Source organism: Emydura macquarii, unplaced genomic scaffold (genome assembly GCF_026122565.2).
Source record: "Emydura macquarii macquarii isolate MOO-44397 ecotype Brisbane River unplaced genomic scaffold, CSIRO-AGI_Emac_v2 contig_1253, whole genome shotgun sequence".
In the NCBI taxonomy this organism is placed as follows: domain Eukaryota; kingdom Metazoa; phylum Chordata; order Testudines; family Chelidae; genus Emydura; species Emydura macquarii.
In genome coordinates, this window is record NW_027131390.1 from 69,006,902 (window position 1) to 69,029,301 (window position 22,400).

Sequence of the window (22,400 nt, forward strand, 5' to 3'; positions counted from 1 at the left end):
CGTACACTGCTGCACAAACCTCTGATCAACTGTGCCAGGACGCACCAATACCTGAAGTGGAGCACCCACAGGGACACACATCTTGAAGAACCTCAGTTACTGCATGAGGTGAGTAATTTTCTCCTCTCTGGTTTCTGTAGGCTATTGAGCCATCAGCCAAGAGTCCACAATATTCGAAAAAAGAAGACAGCTGTTTCCATAACTACTTCATCCCAGCCATCCACGTCATTTTAACGACCGTTTTGATGGCTTTGTCAAGAATCCAAACTATCCACTCTATGGAAATGTACTGCAGCACTGTCTTGCTCTTCTTCTTCCCTCAGAATACCATCTTTCCCATTTCCAACTTGCATGGGAGTGAATATCATCCAACAAATGGGTTTTGGAGGTCATAATATCCAGTTATTCCATCCATTTCACCTCCATCAATCTTTCCCATCTTCCTTTCCTGTCCCTTTTCAGGGACCCATATGACGATCAATTGCTGAGACAAAAAGTGTCTTCTCATCTATACTAAGGAGCCATAGAATCAGTTCCAGTCCAGCACAGGGTAAAGAGATTCTATTCCAAGTATTTTCTGGACTCCAAAAAGAACAGGATGGAGGCCAGTACTAGATCTCAGATGTGTAAACCCATTACCTGAAACAGCAGAAATTCAGGATGGTGCTTCTTGCAGCTATAATTTCTTCCCTAAATTCTGGAGATTGGTTTGCAACTCTTGACTTTCAGGACATGTATTTCCATGTCAATTCACCCCCACCCATGAGATTTTTTTTCATTTTAAGTCAATTATGACCACTTCCAGTACCATGTACTTCCTTTCAGCCTCTCCTCTTCCTAAGGGTATTTTCAAACATCATGGCAGTCATAGCTGCCAACCTACGTTGACTAGGGATAATAGTCTTCCTTTACCTTGACAATTGGCTGCTCAGGGACAATCTTACCAAGAAATCTTATTGGCAGTACAATGGTCTTTGTTCCACAGTTTAGGCCTCCAATCCAATCTCAAAGTCTGTTTTAACTCTGGGTCAACAGAAATATTTTATTGGAGCCTCTCTAGATGACATGACAGCCAGGCTACCTGTGGACAGCTACCTGTGGACAGGTTCACGAACCTGAAAAATCTTGTTGTAAGGATTCAGATAATTCCTCAGAGCTCGGCAAGAAATTGTCTCCATCTATAAAATCATTAACCCAACATGCCAGATTACATCCTTGGTGTTTCTAGGAATGGCGCAGAACAGTTTATATACCAAACAAGCACAATCAGGACAAATAGGTGTCTGTTACCTGTTTGGGTTCTGGATTCAGTTGATGAAAGAACCTTTTCAAGATCTGTACAGGAATTTCTTTTGTTCAACTCTTCCAACTGTATTATCACATCAGATGCATCTTTGTTAGGAGGAGAGTGCATCTGGGGCTGCATACCATCCAGGGCAAGTAATATCCCCAAGAGAGTCTTTTACACATCTCCATTCTGGAATTGAGCGTGGTCAGGAATGCTTGGTCTCACTTTCTTCTGATCAAAGCCGGATCCTTCAAGATCATGACAGCCTGTGTGGCTTGCGTGTTCTCCATCAATTGTCAGGATGGAGCACAATCCCCCTCACTCTGTGCCAAAGGAATAAAACTGTGGAATTGGCTTATAGCCAACCAGATAGTCATTTCAGCTTTTTAGGTCCTGGGTATAGAGAATACCACAGCTGACAACCTCAGCAGACACTTCTCCCAGAGTTGCAAATGGGAGTTGGATTCACTACTCCTCGACAGCATATTTCTAAACTGATGGTTTCCGGAAATGGACCTTTTTGCCCCTGCAGTCAACACAAAGTGCAAGAAGTTTTGATCAAGATTTAATCCTCAATCACTAGGGAATGTCTTGCTCATTTCATGGGCCTTCTTTACGCTTATCCACCAACACATCCTTAACAATATAAGCCAAGACCAGGGTTCTTTTGATTATACAAAGATGGATGAGACAAGTTTGGTATCCTTACCTCATTTGACTTGCTTCTCACTCACAGCTGTGACTTCCTATCAGTTGCTGTCTGATTTCTCAGGATTCTGGTCAAATACTTCACCCAATCAGGAAGTTCTGCAGCATCAGTGCATGCCTTCTTGATGATTTTTGGGGATAGAAACTTTCTGTTCAATAGAAGTGTAACAGGTGTTGTTAAATAGCTGAAAGGAGTCCATGCAACATACTTACCTTCAGAAATGGAAGAAGTATCATCAGCAAGTTTCTCCTGTTGGCTTTTTGGTTTCAACCATCCTATACTATCTGTTGGAATTAAAAAGATCAGGTCTTACCATGAGTTCTGTCAGGGTTCACTTGGCAGCTATTAGAGTCTTTCATGCACCAGTGGAAGGTTTTTCAGTTTTTGCTCACCCTACTATGTCAAGATTTCTCAGAGGACTGATGAACCATTTTCCACAAGAGGTAAATGACAAAAATCTATGGATCTTTTGGGGTGGGAGAACCCTGACTAATTAGTCTTTAAATTAAAATATAATTTCTTAAGAATCTCTGAAAACAGATTCTCAAATGTACCTATGACAAAAATCTAAAACAAGCAAAACACTAAAAGGAGAAGGGACATTTTCATAGAGATTCAGTTCTCTCAATTGTTATTGCTTCCTGTTCCTGTTGTTCCTACTCTAGTTGCATGCCTTCCTGAAGGTCTTCTGTATTAATGGTTAATTATCAAAAGTGATTCAGTCTCTGAGTGTTGCAATGATGACTGAAGAGGAAATGAGACCGTTATTGTAACTTTGTACAATAAAGATGCTGATCCACTGTCATAGTAGTCTCCTCTAGTTTTGGATTAACCATTTTTAAAATTACTGTAGGCTTTCAAAGTGGAAGGGATTTGTGATTAACATTTGCTTCCTCCAGCATCAGATTATTTTGTTTGTTTGTTTCCTTAATTTCAGTGCTCATATCTAATCTTGACCAGATTACATATGAACATTTGAAGACTTGGACTTGATCTTCTACACTTCCTTTTAGTTTTTAGTGAAGGTGAAAATATACAGTATACTTTCTTTAATACTTTTAGTCCTTTGATTTACATTCATCAGTTAAATGGGTTAGTAGTGCTAATTTTTATTCCTAGAGTTATTCCAAGGTTTTGATATTTGGAAAAGTTAATTCCTGGAGTTCTGTCTTTAGTACAAAAATACCATTTTTCCTTGACATTGAAATAGCTTTATTATTAATATTTTTGAGTATTTTAGAGTGTGGTGATAGGCATCTTTTAAAATTCAAAGTGTTTAATAACGGGTGTTTGGATGTTTTGAGTTGTTCCTTTTCAATCTTCAAAGTAGGGTGAGTGAAGAAATGACAATTGTAAGATGTGTATCTGGCTTTAAGGATTGAATTAATGTCCCATATAGGGTGAGAAGTAGAATTTTTAGTAATGGTCTCTTTCTGGATTCAGAGATATTTTTACTTAGCACAACTAAGCATAAGGCACTTTCATATTGAAAGCACTGTGCTCAGCAGCACTCTAGTATTAATGCTGTTCCCTCCCAATATTTACTTGAACCTCTGTTCAAGTTTACAAATTGTACAATATGTTTTCTGAATTTACACTCGAAGGCAGAGTGCTTATATATATGTAGGTACCTCTGTTAGAGAGCATGCATGTATATATATTAATTTACTTTAAAATACTTTAAAATTCAGTGTGAATTTGTTCAAGTCATGTATTGTAGAAAATTACCAAATAAACAGTTACTCTACACAGCAGTCTTCAGTTCTTCTTTGAGTGCTTGCTCATGTCGATTCCATTCTCCGTGTATGTGTGCCTCCATGCATGGTTACTGGAATCTTTTTCCCTTCAACAGTACTCATAGGGCTGGATCCAGCGCCCCCTGGAGTCGCATGCTATGGTATAACAGGTGCCACCAGCCCTACGCCCCCTCAGTTCCTTCTTTCCGCCTGTGACGGTTGCTGGAACTGCTCTGCTTGCTTTGCAAGTGCTTCTTCAGTACCTTCAATAGATAGCTGTTGTTTGTTGTTTGTTCTTTCTTATTTAAGTAGCTGTTAATAGTTGATAGTTAGTTAGGAATAGTCCCTGCTGGGACCCTTGCCCGGGAGTGGGGCATGTCCTCCTCTCTGCGTTTCAAGCCCTATGCCTCCTACAGCAGCAAGTTGTCTAAAGTGCCTGGGGGAGGCTCACAGGAAGGAGAAGTGTAAGATCTGTAAGGCTTTCAGGCCATGGACTCAGAAGGAGAAGGAAATCTGCCTGAAGGCCTTGCTAATGGAGGCAACACTAAGATTGGCCTCCGAACTGGCATGATCCACTTCGGTGCCGAATATGGCATTGGGGGAAGTGTGCAGTCGGCATCGGGCCCACCACAGCACCAGACCTCTTCTTCTTCCCCATCAAGGAAGAAACAGAGGAAGCAGTGTGCGGAGAGAGGCCGCTCCCCTGCACCAAAAAAGTCCAGGGAAGCAGGGTCCAGTGCAGGACCCATTCTGGACCAGCCAGCTGAGGGTCTGCAGGAGAGGGGATTGCGACCCCGATAAGAGAGCCACCCCCGACTCCTGAGAGCGGAAGGGGGCCTCTTCAGTTTACGGTGCCATCAAAGCAGGAGGCGTTCCAGGTGACGAGGAACTTGATGGCCCTGCCTTTGCTGCCTTTTCTTCAGCCCCCAGTGCTGTCAAAGGAGAAGGCTCCGGTCTCCAGGGGGAAGCCCATGATGGGTCCCCCGCAATGGCTGCAGCACTCCCCAGAACAGAGGCGCCTGTTCCTGAGGGCCAGGTCACTGCGCAGGGAGTCAACATCGCAGCGCCAGTCTCCAAGAGGGCGCTCCCAATCCCCATATTTGGGGCATTCCTCAGTGGTCGAACATCATCACCAGAGGTGGTCACTGGCCTCCTCGCGACACTAGTAGCGGTCTCCGGCACTGAGGGCCTTGCGCTGTCGAGGATGGCACCAATCCCACTCATCCTTGTGCAGACGTTCTCCAGAAGGGAGTCAGCGACGTTCCTGCTCCCCAGCACTGAAGAGTTCACCCATACCAGCATGGCACAGAACCCGGTCATGGGAAAGGGAGCCATCGCCTAAAGGCAAACGCCACCACAAGTCCTTGGTCCCCAGGTGCCGATCTTCATTGCGGCACTGGTCCCACTTATCCTCGGAGCACGGATCCTTGGCAGCCCAATGCCGGTTGAGAAATTTCGTTGAATACATGTTCAGGGTGGACAATTATATACTGTTTAACAGCAATACATGAAAATATGCTTCGGTATTCTTTAAAGAATTAAACATTTTTCAAATGTCTGGTTCTTTTTGGGGGAGGGAGTGTTTCTTGTTCTAAGTTTATACTAATTGTTGTATAAACTGATTTTAATTTATGGAGTCTTTTAAATGATACATTTAAAATTTAATTATTACATTTTGCATAACGTTAATTAAAATTAAGTAGCTAAAATTAATTTTATTTTTGTATTTTTATTTTATTTCCCTTTCCTTCCTGACCTTACAGACTGGAGCAAATTTTCTTTGCACCTGCTTCTCCTGTGTGATTTATCTAATATGTAGACTACAAATCCAGATTTGTAGTATCAGATCATAGCACCAACTGGGTCAGAGTACTACTGCCAAATCCTTGCTGAGAAGCATTTCCTATTTAAATACCCAAGAGAATAGATCTCTCTCTTTCTGCCCTTCTGCCCCTACCCAAAAAAGAATAAAATAAAAACTCTAGTTTCTGTTTCAGGTTTAAACTATGACCTAAAACCTTTCTTTTTGTTACTGGCACGTAATGCTATAGGTGATGGTGACTAATTCATTCCGATTGGCTATTCTTAGCCATAGACTAATAAACAGGTCAGAGCTTCAGTAGTCCTAGGATTAAGTGTCAGATTAGGATAATGAGCACACTCATTCAAGAAGACAATATAGGCCTTTAGGTTTATTAAAACTACTCTCCTCAAACCCAGTAAAAAAAAAAACTTGATTGATTAATATGTTTAGATTTTTTTAAAGTAAAGATTTCCCAGTATTCTCAAGGCTGTGTGCTTAAAAAGTTTGATTCAACGGTCAAAATATCCAAACTGTGTTTGTCTTGAAACCTCTTGTGCTTTTCTTTTTTTTTAGGCTTTCCAAATAGACCAAAGTCCCTGAAAGTATTTGTTAACCCAAACAGTCATAAAAGAGAAGCTACTCATGTTTATTATGAACAAGTTGCGCCTCTCTTTAAGCTTGCTGACATCAAAACTGACGTCACAGGTAAGTTGCTTTAGAACATGATTTAATCCTTTTTTTAAACCGGTAGTTAAGCAACCAAGACAACCTGAATTTACTGATAATCCTTATTGGCTTTATGTACAAGCAGTGCATTGAGAATTAAATTAAATGCAACATTACCCATTTGGTTTCATTTAATTTCATTGCTTTAGTTTTAGCAGTTCCATTATTTGTTGATTATATTTTATTCTTTATAGTTTTTCTATTTTAGAAATATTTTACACTTCATGTGTGTAGTTTTTTTTTAAATTGCAGTTTGATTTATTAAAAAAGGAAAGCTTGAATCTCTGATGATGTATGTTTCTTATTTGTGGACTGTTCTTGAGTTATTAAACTTCCTATATAATCCTTTCCTTTCACAAGGTTGTTTTTCTTTAACTCAGATCCAGGCTAGTTGAATCAAACCCAATCACTGAACAGATGTAAATTTACTGTGAATTTACAAAGCTATTGTGTCATTGAAGAGTTTTTGGTGGTGATTTAAACTATTTTATTAAAGATTGCATGAACCAGGATATTATCTGAAACCACAAAATAATGTAGAAGTTTATAGGCTGGCTTTTCTAAGTTATGGTGGTGGTGTTTTTCATGGATGTGAATGCAAAAAAAAAAAAAAAAAACCAAACCATTCCTCCTTTTGACTGTTTTTCTTCCCATGAAGAAAGTACTAACTCCTTTTTATAGCCAAAGGAGCCAAACCAGCTCCCTCTTCTGTAGCCTCACAATTGTGGTAGGTTAAGAGAGAAAGAGAAGGAAGTTTCAAGCATCTTGCATAGCATAGAACTCTGTTGTGTATGAGCCATCTCTGCAACAAAGTGTGGGGGGTGGGAGGTATGCTGCTCTATTGATCCTTCCATTCCTCCACCCCAGGAGGAATGATAGGTGTGCTGAAGCTTCTGCTGAATGCCCCTGCAAGCACTTTGTGGCTTGGGGAAGAGGATTCCTCCCCTAATGCCCTAAATTTCTCTCCAGTCCCTAATCTGGTTAAACAGGATGTGCCCTGGGGTCTTGATCTTAGTAGAAACGTTGATTACTTTTTCAGCACAACTTCAATTTCTATACTGTAATAACTTTTTCAAAAACGTTTTTCAATCATACATCTCCATATTCCTACCAGTCCTGGCCCGATGCAGAGACACCCACTGTTGGGCAAACTGTGTTTGCTTAAAAGCCAAAAAGTTTGTTTTATTATTTTTACTTTTCAACTGTTTCCTCAAATTTTGCAGGTAAATTTAGATAATTTTTGGTGTTGTGCAAGATGATGTACATATGTCTAAACAAATGCAAAGATTTTTAAAAGTTTTTTCTCTTGCCCTGCATTGTATCCCACATTGGATAGACATGAAAAGTGCCTTTTTTGCCTTGAGGAGAATTACTCCACTCAGGGATCAGTGTTCCTCTGACTGCCAGATTCTGGGACTGGACATGGAGAGGATCATGTGATAATTGCTCTGTTCTGTTCATTCCCTCTCAAGCTTCTGGCATTGGCAACTGTCTGAAGACAGGATACTGGGCTAGATGGACCATTAGTATGCCCAGTGTAGCTGTTCTTATGGAATGTTCTTATGAAAGAAAATCCTTAGAATACTTCAAATCTCAAGAGGACCTTGAAATAACATATAACAAATACTTCCGTTTAGAATGAAAGACTCTGTTCATCTTGTACAAAGTATAGGAAACATCTTAAGGTCTTTAGATATGTCAGAATAAAATTAATCAAAATTTGCATTTAGGAGGCATGTAGGGTAGCAGGGATGCATTTACCCAATTAAGATAAATCCCACTCCACTAGGGCAAACTTCAACACACTGGGAAGAGAGGAGTGAAGCTAGTGATTGAATTGGACAAGGCATCCACCTGGCATTCTGTCCACATATCAGCTAAGCACTGAAGTCTAAATATGCACACATTGGTAACAGAGCTTGTGACTACATGGCCTCAGAGCAGTATTCTTGCAACTCAGGGGAGAGAGAGAAAGAGAGAAAGAGGTCTTCCTTTGCCTGTCTTCCCCACCCACACCTCAGGTTCTCCTTGCTCTCTAGTTGTCAATCATGTTTCCTGTTCCTTCCCTCCCTAGCTGTCTTCTAAGGTAAAGTATTGCTATTAAGAGCCAGTATGTTGCCGGTCCAGGCATGGAAGGACAAATTTAATCCTATTTACTTGTAAATTTGCTTTCTATAAGTGGGTTGATACAGCACACAAAGCACTATAAAGGGATTTGGTTCCTGGAAGGAAAGAAGATGTTTTATTTCTTCCACAGTAAGAAGATACAATAACTTAACTGGATTTATTTCATTCAGAAGGAATCATATTGGGGAGTGTAGAGAAGTCACTGCTACAGGGGAGAAAAATCCATCAATCTGACTGGTCATTTGTTCTGCCTATTTGTTCTAGGAGGGAGAGACACCCAGAATCTGTATTGTCAGTCAGAAGAGAGCAAATTTATAGGCAAATGACATTAAAAACGTTCTTACTCCAAATAATTTTACATTCTCAGATATTAATTCTTTTTCATATACCATTATTAATAGGTTTCATACTTTATGCACATGTAAAATGACAGGTTGCTGCACCAAAAAGTTTACAATTTAAGGGCCCAATCTTTCTTCTATTAATGTCAATGAAAACAGGATCAGTCCCCAGATTAAACAAAATAGACAGATGGCCTTATCTGGCAGTAGTTATTCATGTGAGTAGTCCCATGATTTCACTGAGACTACACATGCATGAATGGTAAGAGCAGTCCCAAAAATTAGGCAAAAGAATATAACAGAACAATAATGAGGTTCTTTTGTAGATATCTTAGTTAATAGGGAAATAATTTAAACTAAGCACCATTGTAATGATATTAACCACCTCTTTCTCATACTAACAAAATAATTTAAAACTATTTCATGTTTTTTTAATATAATATACTGTCTGAACTAACTAAAAACATATTCTACATTTTATTCTGAAAGCAGTTGTACTTTGGCAGTATCCAGGGTACTGCTACTTTATTAGCTGCCTAACACTCCTCCTACAGGCAAGCTGTGAAAATTACATGACAGTTCTATAAATGTTAGTATAGAAATACACAGTTACTTGTATATTAAAATCATTTTTATGTGGGAATGAATAAAAGTTTTGGTAGTGTTCACTTGTACCCTTTTTAGAAGTTTAGGTACCTCACTAATGGTAATTTTAATGTCCTTTCAAATAATAGCTTTGGATTTTGTCTGCCAATTGCAAAGTACTTACTGGTTTTCCCCCTCTTTTTTGAAAGGTTATGATGTGCTCTATTTCAAATACATACTGTAATATTTGGTACTTAGAATAAACATTTTCTCTGAAATCTTCAAAGAATCCTCTATGCTAATGATTCAACTTACATTTATTATAAATTAACAGCTATCTACATTCATCTTTAAAACTTCAAACTCATTTTTCAAAAGTGTTATACAGTGAACATGAACCTCTGAAGTGATATAAGAATGTGGCTAATTAGTACAGTAAAAATCACAATATTTTTATATATCTTCTGTATTCTCTCCCACCCGCAGGAATCTAAACAATAAACAATATTTTAGTAATATTTTCAGAATGGTTGTAGAGAGTTCTTATGTATAGAGCAGAATACAGGACAGTAGTTGGAAATACCTATACCTGTTGATATTCAAAATTTTTTGCTGCTGGAACATGATAATACAAAACTTTCCTCAGAATTTGGATCTTTTATGGCTTGCTATTTATAACACTAATATTAAATTAATGTTTTTCTTTCATATGTTATGAAACACACCAAAGATTAACTTTAATTCTAATTTCTGTAGTAATATATTTTAAAGAATCTGACTGTGTGTGTGTGTGTGTGAGAGAGAGAGAGAGAGAGAGAGAGAGAGATTCTCATTCCTTTTGCTATTGTATCACATTCTCAAGCATGTGTGTGACATATGTAAATGAGTAAATTGCAATGTAATATATATCACTCCCCATTATCTTGCTCTTTTCTTTATCCGCCTTTTAGTATTATAGTGTCAAATCATGTAAAACTGATACATTGCTATAACATTTAGATGCTGAGCAAACTGTAAAATAACACATTGGTAGGGCTTGTATAAAATCACATGGTAAGAAACCTGTGTACTGAGAAACAGAGCTGATGCTAGGCATAAGCAGACTAAGCAATTGTTTACGGCCCCAAGCAGTTCAAAGGGCTCCCCTGTTAATTATTAGTATGTGTGTGTGTGGAGGGGTGGGGAGGGGAGGGGGAAATATTCCTACTTAGGGCCCCTAGTAGGCTAGCACCAGCACTGCTGAGAGTCCAAAACAATTGAAAACTGTTACACTTTTTATTGATTGTACAATGAATAAAGTTTGTCAGAAGCCTTTAGCTTTTTTCTCCAAGTATTAACACCAGTTAATCTGTTGCTGTACATTAGCAGTTGTAATCCTATTGGGCTTAGTCTGTGACCAAGGAATCAGTATTTATACATGTTATGCTGAACTGTCCCACATATTGAAAGGCCAAATCTATTTGTCCACTGTCTTTGTCTTTGTCTTTATCTTCAGTGTAAGGATTGTTCTTGAACCCTTAGTTTTTTGTGGGCTACTTGAGATATGGAGCTCTGCTAGCTATGAATATGTGGCTTTAAAATAAGGGCTGTCAGGCACCAAATCTAGGTTTTGCTGCCTGATCCAGTGATTAGTCTGTTCAGATGCCCTCTTGGTGCTCTTCCTCAATGAATCTTACTATCACATGACAGCTAATGAGTTCAGAGGCATGTGTATTTCCTTATGAACAGTGTTTCACAGCTCTTTTGGTTCTTGGTAGTGATCAGATATTCTTTTCTAAATACACTGCCTCTTTAAATCTTAAATCACTCCCAGAAGGGTTTGCATTAGAATTGGTCAAAAAAATTCAGATGAAACATTTTTCCTTGGAATTTTCTGGTTTGTTGAAATCTAAATGTTTAACGAACTGCCCCTACTTGGGGCTCCATTCCCTTTTGCAAAGAATTTTTGAATTTTTTATTTCATCCTGAAACGAAGCAAACTTTCTGTGCCCAGTTCTAGTTTGTAGGTTATGGTTTTAGATAAGATTCTCTGTGCTTGCTTTGGACCTTGAGTTACATTTCCTGTTTAGAGTTGGATCCATTAGGATAGCACTTCTGTTCCCTATCCTTGGATTTCCACTGGAAACCATGGATACCTGATCCCCTTCCCAGAAGAGCTCAAAATAGATGCCAAATACTTCTGCTGTCTTACCTAAAAGCTTAATCAAAGCATCTTGGAAATCATCATCATCATCATCGGTTCACCTAGATAGTAAAGGCCCATTGCGACAATCCCCTATGGCCTCTACCAATGGCTTTGTTCCATTCACGTCTGATGCTTGGAAACTCTGTTCCTTATGCATCATCGCTAGAGTTGAGACCAGCAAGTTTTGCACATTGTTCCTTGATTTGAACCTCATGGGGGGAAGAGAGAACCGTGTTCTCAGAAGGGGACTTTAGCTCTGCAATCCACATCCCTGAGTGCTCCAGCCAGAAACAAAATTTCTCATTCTTCAGAGTGTGCTCCATAATTTTTGTGTTCATCCAGGTGTGTAACTGAAAAAGATGGCTTAAATACATTTAGTTGTGTGTGTGTATGTGTTTTGTGTAAGTTTTTTTGTGAGTTGACTTCATTGTAAATGAATACATATTACACTGAGGACATTTTAACAAATCAAAAGAAAAACTAATAAAAAATAAATCTAATTTAACATACCAAGCATACCATTTTAATTTTTTTCCCAATACTGTTATAATTTTTCTAATAATTGCCATGGTCATTTAAATATATCTGATGTATCCCCATTATCAATGATACAGTTGCATGGGCAGACTTTTTATCATAGTGAAATATTAATGATATAATGTTTGAGCCTTTTTACATCTTCACATCAAAAGCAATGTATTTGCAAACTGTGCTATCTTAAACACTTTTGTTTTTCATGTACTATAGGTATTGTTGAAGGAATTTAAATTCCCACCTGAAAGAACAAAGAAGCTGAATGCACCAATGCCTTAATATTAAGCTTTTCATCCACCTAAAAATACTTCTGTATGAAGCTAATATTCTAAATAATGCTAGAAAACTGTTTGTGGTCATGCAACAATATATGCTTTGGCAGCAAAATTATAATTCACTAACTTTGATTTCAAAATAGCATACTGCTTCAAATTCTCCCCTGATATGCTAACCTATTTTATAGTTACAGGAGCTTAGTACTGTGGAAATTCATTAACAATGTGAATTATAATTTTCTGCTGATGTTCATTTGGTTATTGTAATTAATATGAAAAACGTATACTTAAATGTAATTAATGACTGCAAATTACATCACTTTCTAGATCTCTTTCAAATTATATTAATATTGAAGAGTACAAATATTAAATATGCTTATTAGTTCAAAACTTTCCATTCATGTCAGCAGCATCTGCATGGGCAATAGAAATATTACATTATAATGTTGGGGTAGATAATACTACTGGATATGGAATCATTATTTTAGACACCAAAACTAATAATTTTAACAATATTCAGAAACATTGGAGAAAAAACTTGAACTGTACTAGCATCAGGGACAAACAAGCATGAAAGATTAATGTAATCTTGTATATCATGATGCACATTCTTACACAAAAAATCCATCTGCAAGTGTCATGTCAGTCAGCAGAAATCTTTGATGGGTGGATGCAGCTGGGCTGTCTCTTCTGGCAAAGCTGCCCTAGAAAATGCTAAATGTGGTTATGATGCTTTGTGCCATCTGTAGTATGCCAGTTTATCCTGTCTTCATTGGCATTTTCAGTACTACATAGGGCATCGATAACCACAAAGACAGCAATGTAGAGTGACAGATTCATTTCCTCCAGAGGCTACGGACTCTGGTGTATACTTGTGCCACCTTCCTCCTTGTGTTATATTCTGTTGTCACTGGTATTTGATTTTAAATCATATTTCTATGTTTAACTCATATATTTAGTTTACCAGTTTGCATTTTCTAACATGGTCAATTGAATGTGGTTAGTATTTAGATCATTTTCTTCCATCTGAAGATAGGGCTTAAACTTTCCTGGTAATATGCCAACTCTGCCGTTACAGAAATTTGTATTTTTTTATGTGACCTATAAACAAATAATGCTCATCCTATGAATTTGAAAACACCAGCTTTAAATTAGAAACTGGATATGTATGGGATACCACCAAATAATTTTTGTAATAGAGTATAATTTTGACCTTTTTATTCATAAACTTGTAAAGCTTTCAAGCTATTTAATATTTTTAATGCATTTAAATATCAAAATATAAGCAAAAATAAATTCTGGCTTATTACTTTATGTTCACATGAGAGTGACAAAAACAAGTAGTTTGAAGTTAGTTGTTCTTAAAAAGTATTTTAATTATTCAAATATCTCTCATAGTAACTGAGTATGAAGGACATGCTCTCTCATTGCTCCAGGAATATGAACACCAGGCTTTTGATGCGTAAGTATGGTATTATTAGTTTTGCTTTTTACTGTGAGGTATCTAATAATAATAATCACATAGGGCTTGCCTAAACGAGCACTAAATTCATGACAAGCTGGGGTGTAAATCTACCCAGCACTAGCCTGCGGTGTGCCAAGTGTCCCTGTACTCTGCTGCCATGCACTAAAAGTTCCCTAGAGTGCTTTGATCTATCCCCTTTGAAAGTTCCCATAGGTATAATTTTAGTTAATTTATAGAATTCCTGCTGGTAAAATTTTAGGTTGTATTTAATTTATAACCCTGCTTTCAGGTACGTATTTGTACCGAACAGATTAGTTCTGTTCTAAAACTTGCCATCTGTAATGTGACTATTCCTTTTGTTTTCAGAAACTAATTTAGTAATTTTAAATTTCATATTCTTTATTGATAATTGAATATATATTCATCCATAACTCTGTCCTACGCAGGCCTAAAACCCCCCAAAATAAACAGAAAAGGCTTCTCAGATCATTTTCTCTTAAATGTCAGCTTTCTGTATTTGCAAGAGTGACCGCTGCTGCGCTTTAAACTCATACAAATGGTTCCTAATGTGAAGTTCAAAACTTTTCTCTTAAAAAAAAAAAAAAAAAAGTCAAACATTTTTTCCATTAAAACTCCTAAAAAGTGACTCAAATTAAGTTTGAATCAAAGATGGAAATACGTTTTCTGACAATTTTAATGGAAAGTATATAGGCCCAATCCTGAGAACTTTGAACTCAGTAGTACTGTTTTTGACATGAGTGGAAATAAGGTCAGGCTCTGTGTAAATACTGTAGTGTGATATAGCTTGGAAGTCTAAAAGCTATTCTTACAGCCTTATGTTAAATTTGTATTTCTTTTACTTTTTTACTTTTAGTGATCCAAAGAAGGTTTAAATTATACTATGTAAACCTCAAGAGTAGTTGTATAAAAGTTCCACCTCTCCTACTTGATGTTAGTTTAGAGATACAAACACTTGCAAGATATTTATATTTTCACTTTCTGGTACATTTGCTTCCCAACTCGCATAGGGAGTCTTTTCCAATTTCTTGCTGAGGCATGTTGGTGTGGTAATTGGTAAGGCAGCTTGTCCTACTTATACAAGACTTCAGTTTCTGTCAAATTTTCGCCCTTCATGAGACTTTATTTTTTTCCTTAATTAATGGAAAAATTTTAATATGTATGGGAAGACAAAAGCCAAAAACATATGAATTGCTAAACCCTCTAAATTAAAAAAATTGACTAGATGCAAATTACTTAAAATGGCCGTATTTACATTTTGCAATCTCTTTAACCAAAAATTAGATTAGAAAAGGTAACTTCTGGGGCTTAGTGGGAGGGAGACATTTCACTCTCTTGCAGAGCCAAACAGAATCATAAGAATGTCACTCTCTTCCCATGGATCTATAGCTCATCCACTATCTTCTCTTCAGTTACATTATTTCCTTCTGTAGGTAGGTGAGGATGTACAGACAGGCAGTTCTGCTAGCTGGCTAACTACCACCACCCACATAGAGGGTTCACATTTAAGTGCTCGTAGGAGTCCTGGCTTTATATCATCCTACAGAAGATTAGGGCAGTAACGAATGCAGCATAAGCCTTCAGAACTTGATATCTAACAACAACAAAAAATAAGATCAGCCAAACAATCATGGATTGTGGCAGGAAAGACCTGCCTTTCGTGTAATGGAGACTTAATGGTTTTTATGTGGGCAATTTTTAGCCAGAACTTCCTTTCTATATTGATGGGTGTGAGGTGGGTCCTGGTTTAGAAACAAATAAGTAGGAAAAAATTATGGAGATGAGGAAAAATATCAAAGTTGAGAAAATACAACTTAATATTGATAGTAACATGTATTTTGTTTTCTAAACAGTTTACCATTATAAAACTGGCTGAATTTTTGGATATGGTTGCAAGAATACAACAGAAGATACATGCATACAGAAGTTTAAGGAACGTCCTCTAAACAAACTTTTACTTCAGTTTTATTCTTTAAAATGTTCATAACGTTTGGAGAGTGCCAACACCCATATTTTTATTATTAAATTATGTTTTTCTTAGGGAAACTTCTATTAACATTCACATGAACTGCTTTGTAAAACTGCTTAATAGCTGTTTAAGAAACAAAAAAGACACTAGCCACAGCAGTACTTTCACAGACAATCATTCTCCTCTATAGCCACAGCAGGTGAGGGTTTAATTACCTACTCCAGAAGCAATGATTAAGTACCTTCATGCAAAGGATTGCTGGTAGTAGGGATTTATACCTTGGTATATCCCTCAAGTGTTTGCATAGAGTTAGGATAAGCTGTTTTTAAATGGGTTTTAGCCTTGTTTTATGATATTTCTGGCAACTAATAAACACTGACACACATTTATGGCTTGGTCCTGCTCTGTCCCTCATCCAGCAAAGAACTTAAGCAAGAGCTTAATTTTATCCATATGAGTAGTCCAATGGCCAGATTATTTATCACCTTATTTAAACTACCTCACATACCTGATTTATATGTAAGAGTTGTTAGATATTTATTTACGTATAATATTTAATTCTACTTTGAAGTACAAAGGAATATATATCATAGAGTGCAGAAATGAAGAGTGTTTGTTTTATTTAGATTTTAGAATAGATGATGCAGCAGTGAAGTCTGATCTATTTCCAGATATGACTATACACAGTTATAGTTCTGTTATTCTTCTGAAGTCAGACTCTTTTTCTGTGTTTTCAGTTATATCTTATCTCTGCCACTTGTGGTATCAATAAAAATGCATAGTGAAAAATTTTGAACTCACCTGTGCTAGTGAACATCCAGTTTACATAGACTTCAGTGCAGTTATTCTGGATTTACATCAATACATAAAAGCAGAATTTAACTCTCAGTGTTTTGGTTTAAAGGTAAACCTTACTGAACGTAACTCAAAGTTGCTGCCATTTAGTCGCTAGTAAATCACAATAAGGCTTCTGAAGGTTCACATAGACCAGCAGCCAGTGATCAAATAATTGATACCATAGCTACAGCCCCCATGTCAAACCTTCAGGTAAGGTGATGTAGACCACCGTCAGTGGCAGATCATAAGGCTAATTTCCAGACTCCATGCCTCTCCTGTCCCTGAATGTTTTAGCCCTCCCTCCTAAAGCTGCACCCAGCTTCACTGAGAGGCTAAGATGTTTCAGTTCCTGTCACAAGACTCTTTCCTACCAATTTTTGACACTCAAATTATTTACCTATTTACATGAAGAAACAGAATGCCTCCTCTACTTATCTGTTGTATCTGTATGTAGGTATGTCAAATAGCCCTCAAATCAGTGACCCTAAGAATATTTAGGCCTATGACACCACAAAATGTACTAGAGTAGTGTGAAACAGAATGTTGGATTAGATTATGGGGAAAATTCTTTCCTGAACTAGAATAAGGTGAACTGCTAAATGTCTTTGTGTCATCTGGCCCAAAGCAGCAGCATGACCCTTATATTCCTGTTTGCCCAGCAAATGTTGAGAGTTCTTAAAATCTAATTGATTTTTTCACTATTTATGCTGTTTATTTACTTTTTGAATTGTGCCCAGTTTGGATTATAAAAATAGATTTAACAGTTATGCTTTCATTTGTAGTCTGTCTGGTCAATTTGTTTTCTAGTTTTCATGTGTGATTTTGAGTGAGTGTTATTGTATGGGTGTGTTTAACAGGGCCAGATTTGGTGATCCTTTTCATGTTGATTAGTATCTTGCTTCTCAAGCAATCCTATTGAGACTATATGGAATTGCCTGCATGAGACAAGGCACTACAGCCATGTGAGTAAGAGTGACAGAAACTGGCACAATACTAACAGTGGAGTCTTTCTTAAAACAGGTAATACTGATTTATGTAACAGGATAGCTTTAATAGTAATAAAGAGTAACAAATAGAAATCACGTCATTGTGAAGAACATGGGGACTGCCTGTAATAATTCATGAATTTTCTCTTTGTCTGTTGTGCTGTTTCCTATGTATGTTTAAAGGGCTGCACAAACACAAAGAGGAATATGCAGAGAGATTAAGAAAAGGATCAGAGGTGCAGGTAGCCCTATAACTGGGACAGTCAGGTTGAAAAGAAGAAACCAGTGCCTTGTAACAATTATAGTATTTACACATCAATTATTATTAGGACCACTGTAAACAAAGACATCTATCTATACATCATTTTAATGCCTTCTGAGTTTTCAATGATTTATTGAAAATTTAGCAGTATTTTATGATTTTGGATTATATTCATGTTACGTATGCTAGGATTGCAAATGACTGTATACTAGCATGAGCCAAATAAGAATTATATGTTTCTTGCCAGTGAAAGAAATAAAGAGAGTGCTTGTGCAGGTCAGCGATGGTATTAACACATTCAGATTTCCCATGCTTATTAACCTACCTACCCTACTTCACAGATTTCGGACTGTCTAGTTACTGAATTTGGGAAGTGATATTTCTCTTCGTGTACAGATTATAATGACTCTGTGTGTGTGTGTGTCTGTGTGTTAATATATATGTAACTACAATTCAAATACCCAGAAATTATTCTGTTTTCAAAAACTTTAGAAATATGATATATAATATAAAAATATAAAATTATATATACATAATTTCCAAGCATTGAATTGCCCTTTTGTAGATATTTATTGCATTTGAATTGTCTTTCATTTATGGCTCAACTATGATATATGAAACAAAAGTATTTATCTTGTATTGCTGTGTGTCATAGTTTGTTTTGTTATAGGGTGGTTTGTGTTGGTGGTGATGGGTCTGCCAGTGAAGTAACTCATGGTCTACTACTTCGAGCTCAGATGGATGCTGGAAGAGATACAAATTACATCCTTAGACCTGTCAGAGCAACACTTCCTCTTGGCATTATACCAGCAGGTGAGAACAGAAGATACTGATTCATTTAAGTACCTTTCTTAAGTCTCTCTGGTACATTATAGATGATGAGGCCAGAAGGGACCACTGTGTTCATCTAGTCTGCTCTTCTGTATAACATGGGCTATAGGACTTCCTTGAGCATATCTTTAAGAAAAACAATCTTGATTTTAAAACTTCCAGCGATGGAGGATCTACCACATCCCTTAAAAAGTTGCTCCAGTGGTTAATAATCCTCACTGTTATAAATGTGTATATCATTTTCAATCTGAATTATACTGTTTCAGTTACCAGTGTTACCAGTTGAATAAATCTTTTAAATGATGAGTTTAAACTAATTCATAGTAATGGCACAGATCAGTTTCTCATGTGTGGGAGGGACCTCTAGGAGAGGAAATCTCAATTCTCTCCCTGCCTCCCTGCAACACACCCATCTCCTGAGTTCCATGGGGAGGGCAAGTTTAATCTCCATGCCCCCATGGAAATGGTGCCATCTTTGTGGATGTTGTCATCCTACTTCCCTCCATCAACTTCTCTGGCAGTATCTTCGTTGGATTCAGGCTTCCAGAAGCTCCCTTTAGTCGCTGCTGCCCCAGTAATCCCTGTGGTAAACTATGCAGAAAAGATCGTACAGCCTCAGGCTGTATTAACTCTTTTTCCTTATCTCTGCAGGGCTGGAGGGGTACAATGTGCATCCCTCTGACTTGCCCTGTCCCTGTCCTATCTGATTCCTCCATTACCTGACTCTGTCCCCCCGTTCTTTCCTACTACTACCCTGACTTGTCTGTACTCTCCTGCTCCTCCAGCTTCTATTCTGGGCCAGGCAGAGAGACCCACTGGATCCAGAGAGAGGGATGATACTGCAGAAGTGACTGAGAACATCTATGTGGAAAGAGGGTTATCTATGCATGAAGAGTCCCCTCTGTTTGTGGATTTAGGGAGTTTGATTTGACCTAATACATGAAAAATGTAATTCCAAATATCCTTTATAACGAATAAGGAAAAAGTGGAGCTATGTCTTTTATCTAAATCTTATGGCCATTCATACCTTACTCTTTTAACCATTTCCCATAAGAAATATTGAAGTAAATTCATGGATTATCTTTCGGATGATTTCGACTGTCCATATTCCTCTCCTTTTTAAATAAATCACTGTAATCCTTTGCAAGCAGTATTAAAGAGCTTCAGTTTGTTTTTGCTTTTACAAATTGGAAATAACAGCAAAAAATGTTTCAAAATGCAGTATTAGAAATAAGCGATAATTGGTAGAAAAATATGGTGGATTATATTATATATGTATTAAAGTACACAAGAACAAGGAAATGGTTTAGTGAGAGACTACAAAATAATCTCAGCTACATGAAGCAAATGAATTTTAGGCCAGCATTCTGACCTTCGCTTGTCATTTGAGTTGCTGTGAATGTGTTGGTGGTGTTATGAGATGGAATCTTTCCCACTTTTTACTCCATGCAATTTAGATGTGCTTAGGTCACTGTTCTTCTTCATTAGTACTTATTCTCTTGAGATTATTAATAAATTGTACATCCCAACCAAGAAAGATGGGTTCACCCAAAGGACTGTGCATTTATAATATATGTTTGGGAGTAAGTTGAACTATAGGTGATTAAACTAATTTAAAATAATGAGAGTATAACAAATGCCTTTTAAGAGACATTTTTAGATTTTTCTTAATCATATTTTGGTTAAGTATTATGTCATGCTGATTATATGTTTTTATTAATTACCTGTTGTGAATAAAGAAGTATATTTGTGTGTATTTAAAAGATATAGCAATAGATCATTAAGTAATTTTATAAATAAATTCATTGTACAAATACCATGGTTTTCTGGTTGAGTTGATTAAGAATAGAAGGCATTTTATAGAGTATATTATTTACAAGGATTAGAGTCCATTTTCTATCCTTTAGAGTCATTAAAAGATTTAGAGAGCTATGCAGCAGTTTTCAAGTTTGTGTACTTGATGAGAGAGATTTACTTTTGAAGCAGTTAGCCTCCTGGAGAGAGAGACCCAGAGGCAGTGTGTTTTTATTAAAATACTACACCAAGCCAGCAGACCAAGCTACTGTATTATGGTCAAAATCAAATGGATCAGATGTGGGGAAGCCTGCAGTTGTATAGCTGGCCATTAGCAATAATGTTCTTCTTTGAGTGCTTGCTCATGCCCATTGCATTGTAGGTGTGTGCGTGCCTTTGTGCATGGTTACCGGAAGTTTTTTTCCTTTAGCAGTGCCTGTAGGTCTGGTTTCGGTGCCCCCTGGAGCCCCGCACACATACCATGGTATGTGAGGCGCTGTTCCTTCTTGCCGCCAACTCCGGCAGCGGCAATGGGGGATGGGTCATGGAATGGACATGAGCAACACGTCTCAAAGAACAACAGTTACAAGATAAATAACCATCTTTTTGTTGCTATGGGAACTACTGCTAAGGAACTGTACAGAGGGATTCATGCAAAAGGGAAAAACTGGAAGGACAAAAATAAAAATGCAATCCAGTTGTTATAAAATAAGAGACAATCTATATACTTATGATTATGATCCTTATCATCCTAAATAGTTCACTTAAATAAATTTGTGCTTTCCAATTAATTGGACAATAGAATATTACCGAGGGACGGTTAATTTCTATGATATTTCAGGCAAAGGACCAAGTGTCGGAGCAGTTTTCATGAGAATTTTAGATATGCTTGACTAGGAAGTCATTACATCACTTTTATCTGTTTGGATGTGGGAGACATTAACAGGCTTATGAATATTCATATTGTCTGGTTAATTAAGTTAATTGTTCTGCAGAGGTGCATGCACTTCCAGGGACAGTTGTCTCCCTCCTCCTCCTCCCCCCCCCCCCCCGTTTCTGCTTGGTAACTTCATCAGTCACCCTTTACATGAACTATTACACTTTTGTCCTAACTAATGCTTTCATAAGGAGATAGTGAGAAGTAGTTTATATTGTCAGGAAAATAAGAGAAAATTCTAACCAGAATTTCATTTTTCTGGATAAAGATTTTTGTCATTTTTAAAAAATATATTTTGTGATAGTTTTGTTGAGTAGTGCCAAATGTTTAATTTTTTTAAACAAATGGCCTGACTATTATGAATGGTACCTAAATATTTAATGCTAAATAATGATTGCACTGTATAGTGTATGGGTTCATGGCACCCATTTTCTGTCTCTTTAGAGTGACAACGGGCAGAGGCACCACCCAGTCTCTGGTAATGTAAGGAAAATAATATCTTAGGCCTCTGGCCAGAAGGGAAGGACATGATTTGGGAAATCAATAAATAGCTTAAAATAAAAAAGGCAAGCATGTGTACTTTTAATATTTTGCCTATATATTGTCTGCCTGTTAGTATTTACTTCTGTTGTCTGTTTAAACTGTAGGTTTTTTGCAGAACACTGTATGTTTGTGTAACACCTGGCATGATGAGGTCCTGATCCTTTATTGGGTTGTTGGGCACTACCATCCTATAAATGTTAAAGTTTGGTTGGAAGAAAAATGTTGTAGTATACAAATGGATGTGTTCTAGAACTGTTATTAATGGTACTGGTAGGGAGGATCTTTTCTGAGCATAAGACCCATGTTATATCTCTTTTTGAAATGTCAAAATGCATTTTGCCTCCTCACATGAGGCATAAAATGGTGATTTGTTGTCTTGTCTTGAACTGAAAATGTTAATGTTCACAGCTTCTAGTCTGCCTAGTACATAATATATAGATTTAAGAGG

General features: G+C 37.2%; 1 protein-coding gene across 1 annotated transcript in view; it reads left to right on the top strand.

Moving 5' to 3' along the window:
- The window catches only part of CERKL (ceramide kinase like), a 102,410-nt gene that overhangs the window by 65,953 nt on the left and 14,057 nt on the right, over window positions 1–22,400 (top strand). The window contains 3 exon segments of the mRNA XM_067549087.1: window positions 6,111–6,242; window positions 13,709–13,772; window positions 18,518–18,660. Coding sequence (XP_067405188.1) covers window positions 6,111–6,242; window positions 13,709–13,772; window positions 18,518–18,660 — 339 coding nt within the window.